General features: G+C 33.2%; 3 protein-coding genes across 3 annotated transcripts; 1 reads left to right on the forward strand and 2 right to left on the reverse strand.

The window, feature by feature from the left end:
* The first annotated feature begins 8,696 nt into the window (after window positions 1-8,696).
* On the forward strand, window positions 8,697-9,117 carry LOC128723012 (uncharacterized). The gene is made up of 2 exons (XM_053816714.1): window positions 8,697-8,782; window positions 8,841-9,117. The coding sequence occupies exons 1-2, from the start codon at window positions 8,697-8,699 to the stop codon at window positions 9,115-9,117; spliced, it is 363 nt and encodes a 120-aa protein (XP_053672689.1).
* Window positions 9,118-9,193: 76 nt separating this feature from the next.
* Window positions 9,194-11,158, reverse strand: LOC128723007 (probable serine hydrolase). Its single transcript, XM_053816709.1, has 3 exons — window positions 11,134-11,158; window positions 10,996-11,064; window positions 9,194-10,382 (listed from the first exon to the last, which is right to left on the reverse strand). The coding sequence occupies exons 1-3, from the start codon at window positions 11,156-11,158 to the stop codon at window positions 9,535-9,537; spliced, it is 942 nt and encodes a 313-aa protein (XP_053672684.1). The 3' UTR covers window positions 9,194-9,534.
* Window positions 11,159-11,974: 816 nt separating this feature from the next.
* LOC128723010 (exosome complex component RRP40) lies at window positions 11,975-12,729 on the reverse strand. Its single transcript, XM_053816712.1, has one exon. The coding sequence runs from the start codon at window positions 12,689-12,691 to the stop codon at window positions 11,975-11,977; it is 717 nt and encodes a 238-aa protein (XP_053672687.1). The 5' UTR covers window positions 12,692-12,729.
* Between the last annotated feature and the right edge of the window lie 805 nt (window positions 12,730-13,534).

The following is a 13,534-nucleotide window of genomic DNA, read 5'->3' on the forward strand; positions in this document are numbered from 1 at the left end:
ACATATTATTTTGGAATATTTGGGCTTCGCTATTTCCTAACGCTTTTATTTTTCTATCTTGAATACTACTGTATTATTACACTATATATGTTCACATTTAGTCTTTTCAATGTTACATTTTTGTATTGTAACAACATTGAGCCATGGACATCTTCAATTTCCATAGAATTTGTTTAACACAGTCAATGTTAATTTGAACTTGACTGTACCCAAATTTAAATCTTGGAACACAAATAAAATACCATTTGTCTAATTTTCCATTCAGTAAGTCAAATTAAGCTATACGTTAAACATATTAGTAGTTTCTATCGATTTTTTTTATAAAAATTTCAAAACGCTAACGTTACGAGGGGTTTCTATTTCGCTCGGAAAGCCTTTTATAATCCGGTCATTCTTCATTGCTTAATCCGTCTTTGTCTATCGTAATTAATTTATTATCTTTCGGACCACTTTTCAGAATGGAAACGGACTAAAGCCAATAGTCCTCACGTTGTTGGTAAGGATAAGAGACTACCAAGTCTGGTCATGTTCATCCTCAACGCCGCGCTTATAATAATTTTCCATTGCATTTTGATGCAACATTTTTGGGACATAGCTGTGACGGTACTACCCATCGTGGTTCAATCTATTTTGCTCTCAATAGAGAGCAAAATCCTAACGTACGAGAACCAGCAACGTCAATTACATTTGAAGACACTCTATGGAACATGACGAACGCAGTCACGATTATGATGAACAGGTAACTCATCCGAAATCATATGGGTTCAATGAAATGGCGTATGCTTCGTTTCATTTTCCGCGTAATCAAACATCAATCAATGACGACAAATCCGCTTATATTACATGGTCTAAGAGCACAAAGCATAAGTGGACAAACATAAAGCATAAAGGAAAATGTTCATGGCACATTACTATGCAATTACTATGTTTTATAAAAAAATACATCTATATCTCATAAGTTTATAAAGAATATGTTTGTCAATATTACATTTATTCATTCAACTAATTTTATTATTTGGATTCATTGTACATTATTAAAGTAGCTTCAATATGAAAAAAGATGGTTTAATATAAAGCAAGTTTATATAAAAATATCAGCTATACATACAAATTCAATTTCAAAATATGTAATCGTAAACGAAGAAGGGAATATATTCATTAAAGAAACAGCTTCTTAAATAGTATCACAGCACATTGTACATAACATAACACATTGCAATAGCGCACATTACTTTGTTTGGAATGCTGAGATGGTCTCAATGAGTTAACTAAATCGGATTGCAGCCACAAAAATAGGCATACGGTTCGAGGTCGATTTTATTTCTCTGTTGCTGTTTTTGTATCAGATGTTGTAAAAAAATTTCGTTTATTTGTCAGCATTCTATGGCGTCTACTTACTCTAGCAATGCATAGTTCTTTAAGGAGTGTAAACATAGTTCAATCACCTGTCATATTGAAATCAATTATAGAATTGATGGTATTGAAAAAACCTATCAAACATTATGATCAGTCGCATGTATTCCTATTTTATAAGGTAAGATGCGACTGCTGAGCACATTCAGCATATCGTTTCATGCAACCGCAAGCAAATCGGCTAAATCATTCAATAATATTTAACCCTAGAGAAACGTTGAGATTCATTCGATTTGAGTTATATGGCGAATTTCCGAAAATGTTACTATCACGAAACGACATGGTTTTTGATCAATTCAATGTGATGAATCTTAAATATGTTAAATCTTTTGACGACGAGTACATGATAAGGGAAAATAAGTCCAATTTTGAGGACTAACCAGGATTAATAATTGTTAAAAAAATGTCGGTCCTTAGATCAACGTTTTACATCAATAGCGTTCAAATTGTATTAAATAGATAAATTTAAGATGATACGGACTTTGTTCCTTTAATGTATACCAGTTTACATTTCCTGTTTTTTTCCTGCAAAAGAATTCATTTGACTTTGAAACTCCGATTCCTCTAGTGCTTAAATTACCGGCTTTCTTCATTCAACTAATAAGTCAGTAGGGCACTTAACATAATTAATCGAGTGTTGATCAAATACCTACCAACTGAAAAATGGCAAACAAAAAGTAGGAGCTGAAGGATGTGAAAATAAGTCCTACCTCCTATTGACTAAGTTCGCCTTTGATGATAGCATTTTCTATGATGTGTCCGTCCTTTTTCTGAAACCCAGCTATTTTCCAATCCGTTTCCGTTGAACGATATCGTATTTCCAATTTAGAAATCAAATAAAGTTATAAAGCATGTTGCAACATGTTCAAAAGATTAACATCGATCAAGCAGTATTCCCCACTATTTTACACTAAATGATTTAATTGAATTCCAATAGTAAAATAAACTAACAAAAATTTGAACCCTCATTTAAAACAATCAGCTCATGTTATCTAATTCTATATTTAAATAGGAACCACAACACTATAGGGAAAATAATTTCAAATCAATTGTTTCTGAAGCCAGCTTTACCGCAAATACGATAAATTTAAGAAACGTCTATCCGTTGAAATTTAATTACATTCCAAACTGCACAGTTCTATGTTGACATGACATTTTACCTTTCTCACCGACAAAAGGAATGTGACAAATATGGGATTCTGTGATACGTTTTTCTCAAAACAAAAACTCAAAAGACAAATCTTTCACATTAATTTTATTCTCATTCAAACCATTTTCGTATTTGTTACATGGACGCTCAAGCGGCACTTTTCGAAGTTTTAGGCAACAGGTCGTCTTCAGCAGCTAATTGATGCTGTAATAACTCTGAAATCTTGTTGCTTACAATGTCAAAAATGTATTATTCATAATTTCCTGGATAAACTTTCACCTGTTAACTTATTTTCTGCTATACTTTGTCGGTTTCACGAACAAAACATTCATCACCAAGTTTAACAACCCACGAAAAGAATATTTTTTCCAAGCCGTGCGGAATTTTATCTGTCATAAACTGCTTAATTGCTGTCCAAAGATGTTGGTGAAGCATCTGAAAAAGTTTCTTAACTCACCATATCCTTACTGATGTCAACAAGTTTCTCTTGATTCACGTATAAGACAAAAAGTTACGCTGGAAAAATGATGCGAGCATTAGCTCTTGATTATACAGCCTTTACACTTCAGTGAGCGATTAAAGGTGAAAATTTCACTAATTCATCAAACATCCAGCAACAAATTCTTTATTTTACTACAGCCACAGCTTACATTTTTCATTAAATTTATTGTTTTCCAATATTGTGAAGCTTACCATTGAAAATAGATACATCAAGGGAATTCAGCTCCAACAGATAAAATTATTCGACAATAATCAAACTATTGGTTGGTTTTCTAAAATATGCAAACCCATTTTTGAACATGCTAATAATTATTAATTCCAATAAAATTTTACATAAATAAAATGTTTTTCTGTTTGTTTTCATACAAAAATCAGTTGTAAAATAAACAACGAGTGATAGATTTATGATTTTAGCGGATCATAAAATTTGATTTCCTAATTTTTTTTCATCTCTCAAAAGGAAGGCTTCCTTACGGCCCTCAACCGAAATGTCGAAAACTATACTAAAAAGTACATATAATTTGTTTACATTTTTGTTAATTAACGTACATACGCTTCGTTTCACACTTTTTACAACAAAAAACTCAATTGACGGTAAAAACAAATTTTAAAATAGCAGTATGGCCTTGTAATTTGATGTATAAGATAATTTATTACAATACACATAATAAATTAGCTAAAATTTTAGTGGATGCTCTTCTTCGTACATTTAGTTTACAGTAGCAAGCTTTACCATGAAAGCTTTACGTATGAGTCATTTTAAATGTTAATAAAAATTACATTAAAATTCGGATTTTGAAACATTTATGTATAAAAATGTAAATTATTATATTATGAGGCGAAAGCAAGACTCAGCAACATAATGAACCAACCAGGATTTTATTTTCCATATTTGATTCTTTCGTTTAAAACTTGTAATACATGATATCTTTTTAGAGGAACACTTTTTTGGAATGAAATTTAAGCATTTACAACGATAAATTAACGCTTTAAATTCGATTCAATCAAAACATTATGCAATTTACGTATGTAACAAATACAAAGCATGTATATGCAAATTATGTGTACATAATTATCACGTGTAATCATAACTTACATATACCAGCTTAAGTGATTTTTCTTCACGTTGCAAAAAATATGTATCTGCTCGTAGTTATCAGTTATAATATTTCTAAGCCAGCTTAACCATCAGTAGCACCATAGCCAACAAAAAAGATTAACATCGTTAAGACCCAATGCAAATCCCGTATGTGTACGCATTTGCACAAAATAATCTTTTCCACCGGAGGACCCAAGCCCAACATGACTAAGAATGAAACAGAAGTATAGAAAAAAATAATATATCTGTTGTATAACATCAGCATCTAAACTTTGAAATAGTATCATCTTAGTTATCAAAAAAAAAGGAATTTTTGCAATATTTTTCGTATACTGTTGCCATATCTTCTTATCACACAATATTTTGACTGTTTTTTTAAAACAAATGTTAACTTTGGTTTAATTAGAACCTACTAACTTTTTTCAATTGTAATGAATTTTATTCCGATCAAACATTTTTTCGCATTTCGCATGTAATTTATTTATTTATTTATTTATTTGTTACTAATTTTTTAAGTTTGCACTTTTCATGTCTTTCAGTTTTTTTATAACTTTTCATGATTACATGACATTCACGGTTGAATGTAAAATCAATAACAAACACAGCTATGATGAAATATAGTATAAATATGATTACCGAAGTGAAATATATTGAACTATAATGGAAATGTGAATTGGAGCAGTATACAAAATGATTATCCAAAAGGAGTGAAACAAATTTTTTCCAACATGTGCGTCATCGCCTTTCAGTTGACAAATAGGAGAAAAAAATCCTTGATGGCATTACATCGGCTATTAATCTTGTGACTTTTGTCTCAAATCGTTTTCTAACCATTCAAGACTCAACTGCTAGGACCATATGGTCGATCATGAGATTTAGGAAACTTCGCCATCCCTGATGATCTCAAATGTGTCAACATCTTTCCTTCAAATGATCAGCCGTTGCGCATATTCGCACTTCTACACATTGTAACCGGTGAACGTGTGGAAAAGTTTGTCGTCTAAAAAACGGTTTTCTTAGGGGGCACAGTCACGGGATAGAACTTTTGCTATAATTCTGTTTTGTAGCTAACTTTGCAGGCAAAAAGAAGGAAACGATGATTGCCATTTAATGCCAGCTCGGAATGATGATGATGGCGACGACAACATTTATGTCGTTTACAGTCTAACGAAAAGATCGCATGTGGTCAAATGAAAATCAATAGAATAGAAAAAGGGATTCGTAAAAGAGACCGTTCCAAAATCTCACAAAAATGTGTAGTCACACCGCATGAAGTACGAAGTATGTATTGAAATCTGGAATGGTAGAATAGTGTCTAAAAATAGCGTGGTAACCTAACGCTAAGTAAACTAAATTATCCTCGGCCTATTCCATGTACCAAACAGAGCTCATAAACATAAATAATACAAAATAATACTATATAAATAGTTTATTTGAAATATATGAATGTGAAATTTGAGTGAAATGATACCCTGTATTATAACTTTAAAACTAGCAGATAGGGATTAAGACAAAACCTATTACATACAGTTTAAGAAGTTATTGAAGGTTATTGAAATTTTAAATGATCAACAATGCACTACAACCAATCGCTAAAACCTATTTGGGCTTTAATAAAGTATATTTAAAAATTAGTGTTTTATATATTTATGCTGAGTAAAAAGCGCTGAGCAATTTATCAAAAACTTTATCAACATTACTTCAACATAAAACACTTTTAAATCTTCTTGAATCTGAATATTGAAATCTGAATAAATTAGTATTAAGCAGTTCACAATGATTGTCTTTTAGAATACTTATGCTATCACCATCTATTTAACCAACGTGGATAACCTTCAGGAATATTTAATTCATTTCAAGAAACGTGGCTTAATTTAGCACTTCTAAATCGTAAACACTACACAACTCCACAAATGTATGAAAAAGTCAACTTCAATGCAAACATTTGTAGTTAAAACTATCAACTCTATCAACTATCTACAACCATTCATTAACGTGCAATATTCTTAAAATGTTCCAGCAATATTATCTATAATAATATTTGCCAGACCAGAATATAATCAAATATTCCGTTAAAAGTACCTCTTATCACACAGTCGTCATTGGCATAATCATATAATCAAACCCAATCATAACATAACTATTTATTTAAAATAAAAAAATATTCTAATAACCTGTTTCTACACAGCTATCAAAAAAATTTAAGGTGATTCAAATGAAAAAATCACTATCGGTAATGGTGTGCTACAGTAATCGCATAACTCGAGCCAAACGAACAAACTCTTTCGTTGTAAAAAGTTTCTGTACGCGTGGCTTAAGTTACCCGATTTCCGCTTTCTGAACTTATCCAGCTTTTGTTACGAATCAAACACAAACACTTAACAGTATTAATGAAACAGAAATTCTTCAGACATTTTCAAAATTCACGTAATAATGGAACACCGAATTTTCACAATCGTTAAAACATTTTTTTCAGCACTACAATTGACAATATACTTGACGCAGCAAGTACCTCTTCTGCTGGTGCTGACGATTACATTCTCGTATGGCTTTCCAATACTTTACAACTTGCTATTCGAACGACAAATGAAACTGGAAGCATGGTAAATTTTAAATTTATACACCTGCGCCTTATGCCATTATCAGTAGCAATTGAGGAAAAATTGGAAACAGCAGCAATGCGACCGGCTTACAGCAGCGAAACGAATCAAACAAAACCAGAAGCCTGCTGCCAATACACCTGTACTCTCGCGTAGCCATCAGTAAAGACGACCATCTATACAGCTTATGTCGAGCTGTAACCCAACAAATACGTGATATTCTTCAACGCAACTATTCAAGCATTCGGTTCAGCGATCTTTCTACATGCATTCGGTCTACATGTAGCAGACGAACAAATCATAATGGAGTGGTGATCGAAAGATGTTCCACACGTACAATCATACGAGTCAAGAAAACACTTGCTTAGATGACGTGTATGAAAAACGAGGCTTATGATTAGTATTTGACTACATCTGCGTTGCGTGGAGCTAGTTATGCATTCCCGTTAAGTATCCATGTAGTGCCCAGAGTGGGTTACTGACGTCGGATCCGACGGTGTTTACTTTTTATGGTTTATGTTTGCTTAGGGTTCTTCGTGTCTCAAGTTCCATTCTAGAACAAATTTTAAGTCTATAGAGCTGCTTCTTCAGTATCAATCAAGTTATAATTGTTACTAAATTTTATTAGAACCAGTTTTCTTTTTGTTTTTCAAAGTAAATAAAACAAAATGTACTCTAAATTAGGTAATGTCCTGGCTGTTATCATTACTTATTTTTTTAAATATTGTAATATATGTATCTTGTTTTGTCAATGTATAGACAATATTTGTTACATTGACTAAAGACAACAAACAAGTATTATTTATTTTGTATCAGTTATTGCAATAAATGGTTGAATCACGATCTTCCTATAATAAATAAAAAACGGCTTCTATATAGATGGGAAATAGAAAAGAACCTTGTATATAAAAGAAACAACTGAATAAATACACATTTAACATTTATGTCCCCAGAAGAAAAATCTATGTACACTAACCTATGCGAGAATGAAGGTAACATACCATATGAATAGCGACTATGATAAACAATCTCGATGTCTAATTGAAATATTTTTCCAAAAAATAAGGCCTATAATCATTTATGTGTTATACTTATTAGTTCTACAATAAAGTCCATTGACGGAGGAGACGTAATAAAATTAAATGATAGTATGGGAAAAACTCTCATTGGAATATGAGTGTATGGTTAAAAACTCTCATGATGTATTCAGATTATCTTTATAATATTTTATTATCTGAGATGGAGTAATACAGATGATGAGATGGAGTTGATGTACCCATGTGCGTTCATTACTAGATTAGATTTATCTTTATATTACGGCATACGGTCCTACAGCGATTGCTGTCCTAAATGAAATTAATTTAAAAAAATGGCTAAAATGTTGCACATTCTCTGAGTATTTCGCTTATTATTTTATAATCCTTTACCTCTCGTTCGTCTCCCCCGCTTAAAACCTTACAATAAAAAAAAGTTACAAAATAAAAAAAACATGAAATGCATAATTTAGGCGAGATAAAACGTAAATAGCTATAGCACAAAGCAGATTATATCGATGGTAAATGAGAATGCGGTTTTTAAAAAGCGGTAGCGAAGCAAAAAAAGTAAAATTTCGAAGAATGAAAAGTTAAGTAAGAATAAGAAACTAAAGCGATTCATTCTCATTATTAGGGAGATTTATCCATAGTAATATTGTATTGAGCAATATTGTTTATACATTTGTTTTCTGCGTAATATTATATTTCAACTATGTTGTGCTTATATTTGTTATAAAATCGCTAAAATAAAACTGTCAAAATATTGACAGAAAGAGAGCAGCTTATTTTCTTTTTGCTATAGCAACCATAGGTATACCGAAAGGTCAAACATCAACAATCTTTTCTCGCTAATTTACCCCTGCAGCCTTATTTTTAGTTTATAGCCGTGTATTTTAAAGATGGCAAAAGATATAAATTTCATATCAGATATAAATGAAAAATATACATCTCTTGAGTGTGACTTGGAATCAAAACTAAAAATGATGTAAAATACCTTAATCAATCTTAAGATAATCAAAGAAAATAAAAAGAATGTATTTTAGTGTTAAAACAGAACAAACGCTTGAGTTAAAGGATGCAACCAAAACTGGCGAGACTACATCATGCAGGATTACTTCAGCAAATTCGTCTTGTAACTCTTTCAAACAAAGGAACTTCGAATTAATGAAATCATTGGAAATTTCCAAGGCAAGGCTCCGGTCTCGTGCTACGTTCAGTCCATTAGAAATAATACTTCAAAAGGCGATTGGAAATTATTTAAAAGATACATCTCTCATTCCATGTAGTACAAAAAAAATATATGGACCCACTTATGTATAACAACAATAAACCATGATATCCACAAAGTATTCATTTTTACAATTTTATTGTACTTTTCTTATTGCTTTTTTGAGCATTATATCAACAGTGCGTCGTAGAAACATTTACTTAAATTTTTAAAATCACACGAAGCTCTTGCGTGCATATTTCCAACTGAAGATGCCGTTATTACATGCGAAATAACAAAAAGTTTAAGTTTATTTACTTCTACCCACATCCACATCCATGGTTTGAATAATATTCAATTTGTTCTCTAGGAATGTAACGAAATTTCGAGTTATTCGACACGGTTTCGTTATTGCAGCAGCTCAATCATTTGTGCTGTGCGATCATCTCTTGATTCTGAGAGATCTGCAATATCAACGACGAGCTAATCATATTCGTTATGCACAAAACATTGAAGACAACTAAATGTCTTCATTGTTCTATCAAAAAGTCGCTTATTTGTTTTGAAACTCTATCCGGTGTTACAAGATGAATATGATGTGAGCCTGGAATTTCATAATAAACCACTTTGGATGCGTTTTGCTTAAGTGTTGCCAACACTTTTTCGTACACTTCCGGATTATCAAACTTCATTCCAGGATTTGCACGAATATTTAAGACCATACATTTTATTCGTGCGGCATACGCCATCACCTGGTCCATTGAAAACATACCTAACAACGCGACTTTCAGACGAAGATCTCTAGCAAAATGGTAGCCATTCTTGTCAAAGTGCGCTGGGGCTAACGCCATACCTCGTCGCATCAGTACTTCGACTGAATCATAATCTACTGAGCCGTCATATGCCGCTAAAACTAGATCAATCATTTCGTCATATTCGTAACATGGCATTTTTGATTCTGGTAATGTTTCATAATACAAAAATTTGTCAATGCAATCACCGGTTGTGGCTGCTGTTTTATGGTGATCACGCACGGTTGGACCCGCAATATCAATACTAATAAAGCGATCTACATCATCAGGAAAACTAGCAGCGTACATAAAACTAAGTGCTCCTCCTAGTGAATGGCCCAGAAGTGTTATTTTTGTCCATCCATAATATTTCACAATACGGCGAATAAGCGTGATCCCGTCCCAGAAGATGAAGTAATGCATTCCCATCGGATAATGGGTGGATTTTCCGTGTCCTGGTAGATCTATGGCCAATAGTGGAATATCGTGTGGCAATAGAGGACAAAGCCGATCAAACGATCCAGCATTATCTTGCCAACCATGGAGAGCTAATACAGGTTGCCGCAGTCGGGAGCCCCACCATTTTCCTAAAATCAGACCAACAGTACATACAAAAAAAATTATAAAAGTTGATATTTTTGCTATATTTTATGGAATTCAATCAAATTTCTTAGAAATTGAATTCCAATAAATTTTCCTACACATTTATATTGAAACAATAAAAAACAAAACATCAACAAAACAGATTATTTGGAAATGCGGTCAATAATTGCCATTTAAAACTCTGTTATCTGTTAAAATAATAACGTTTTGTTTTAAAATAAAATAAACGTTGATAAAGGAAACGTTGTTTCCAATACAGGAAATCAATCCAATTCACTTCTAAAAGATAGTTGTACACATTACAAAAAAATAAACGGACGTGGAATAAGAATTAGGTAATTTGTGTTGCAAATGAACTAATTGCCTACCGACACAGCACGACACGCTACCACTTCCTGTGCCTAGGTACAGTGTAGACTATTTTCTTTTTAGCGCTTATCATGCCCGAAATCGTACTATCTACAGTTACATCTAAAATGCCTAATAACACTAGTCATTGAGTGCATGACGAGGCTTTGAATTGATTACGTCAAACAGGAAACCGAAAACTTTGAACGTAAAATTTGAGCACTAAGGTGCCTTCTTAGAATTGCTTACCTGCTACAACACCCCAAGGAACTGGAATTTCTACCTCCTCTACAGTTCGTAAAGCTTGGCTGCTGGCACCTGAAAAGTAAAATTTTGTAACTAAGATATTTCTGTGACAATGCTACACATAAACAATTAAGTCTATACCATTCGACACAGTCGGTTCACTCATATTTAACGGCCAACGTGCAAAAGTAGTATATTTGTTATAATTCTATTACGCAACAGCTTGGTAGTTTCCTAATGTATCTAAATTGTTTTTTTTTTCTATACGCAATGCCTTTTTTGCTTAAACAAGTTGCAAACTATTCCGTTAGAACCAGTTAATCAGCTCGCACAGCTGATATTCTGCCACCTTGGTGTTTGACCACTGTTGTGTATAAAATAGAGTAAACGAGAAGGCACGAACCACACGACAATTTTGGCAAAGCCACCAACCTTTTGCATTGACAAACAAACAGCTCTATCGGGCCAAACTGTCAAAAGATATTTTTTCGTTAAGAGTACTATTGACTACATGTTTGGTGAAAACAATGCTAAATTCACCACTCGTTATCGTAATATTTTTAATTTAAAAAATAATCTACGATAAGTAATAAGAACATATGTTTCGTTCATTCGAAAAGGATCGAAGATACCATTGTGTATATATCTTAAATTTATGCTGTTAATTATTCAAACAAATGGCCTGTTTAAACATTCTTTTTAAATATTCCAATATAATGCTGATAACTTTCCAATCTCCCTTTATTACTGCATTGTAGCTTGTCTCCGTTCATGTACACGAGATAAATGATGCCAAAATTCGGCATCATCCATGGAATTTCGAGAGTAACCTTTTCTATTATTATTTGTTTAATGACATAAAAGGCCGTGTGGAGAGTGTAACTTTTAAAATGTGTTGAGTATTTTTACTTAGAAAAAATATAACCAATTATAGAATGAAGCATACATTTTCTTATGAAATTAATTTTATCTATAGATACTTTTATTTTACGAAACCTGAAACATAAGCTCCGATGTCGGTACAAAGATCTCGGATGCGGTCGTTTGATACATATTCTAAGGCCAGTATTGCATTTCCTACTGCGATTGTTTCTTTGATTGTTTTTCCTCGAATCCAAATGCGTCCATTCATTCCAGCCGCCATTTCAAATGCGAGTTCTTTCGCAAGAAGACTTAAAAATGTACACTTGGGGTTGAGTATTTTGCGAACCAAATTTAAACTGCAACACAACATAAAACCTTCGTGCAAAACGCCCAATTTGCCTTTTTTGCCGTGAGAATCTACGCACACTAGTTCTGGTTCAACATCAGAATGAGCTATTAACAAACGAGCATACACAATGTCTCCAACATTTACGTCCGGACGATTTTTCTTCGTCGCTCCTTCAAAGGCCATATAAGACAAGGAAGCAGTATCATTGCTACCAATATCTAACCGAAATATGTCTCCTGCCTTTGCAATGACCACGCCAATCACAAGCTCTCCCCGGTTTGGAACGTAACGCCTCTGGTGAGCATCCACCCAAAACGTGTTAGGGGCCTTAATCTTCAGCTGTCCACACTTGCTAGCCCGTATGGTGTTGCCATCTATTCGTAGCCCTGGTCCAAGAATAACCTTTTTGTTGACTTGCATTATGTCCATTGGCTCCGTCATGATATCTCCGGCGAGGACGGCGTTATCATTGTTTTCCAATTCCATTGCTTCTTTCCTGTGGTGGCCGACTAATTCGATTTATAAAACAAAACAAAGCGTATCTATAATAACGCGGTCACCGCGTTAAAATGTTTTTGGCTGACAGGCGCTTTATTTTATTTACATTGGAAATGTCATGCCTCAATGTAAAGCGAATGATAGCCGGCGAATCGAACAACCAGTGGCATATTTAACGTCATATCTGATTCAACTGAACAATGGTAAACATTTGTGACAGGAGTTAAATAGATAACTCAGAAGATATAATTGATAGCGCGAAAGCGCACAATGAAATACATTTTGGATTTAGAAGAACTACATTAACATGGGCCGGAAATACTATTGTGAATACTGCGATAAACGAATTCAAAACGATTTCAGGATTATTAAACAGCATAACGAAGGCCTTTTTCACATTCGTTCAAAAGCAGAACACTTCGAACAATTTAAAGGTATGCATAGCAAATCCATTTATGACATGCTTGAATAGAAATCGTTGCCTTAATCATTTATGTTAATTTCACATGCAGAACTAGAACAAACTTTACAGGAAATAAAGAACAAAAAACCATGTCGCACGTTTGAAGATGGAAACTTATGCATATTTGGTGTGTTATGCCGATTTCGTCATTATACTGCTGAACAAATGTGGGAAATGCAACAGCTAGGTTCGTATTGTAAATGAATACAAACTGAAAGTATTTTAATGTTACACATGGCACTGGCCAATTGCAGTTGATTTTACAAAACATCAGCGCTACAAGAAAACTGAAAGATTGCTTAAATATATGCGCAACGTAAAGACTCGTACGGATATATTTCTACGGAAAAGATTTCATCAATCATATT

Source organism: Anopheles nili, chromosome 3 (assembly GCF_943737925.1).
Source record: "Anopheles nili chromosome 3, idAnoNiliSN_F5_01, whole genome shotgun sequence".
NCBI classification, from domain to species: Eukaryota; Metazoa; Arthropoda; class Insecta; order Diptera; family Culicidae; genus Anopheles; species Anopheles nili.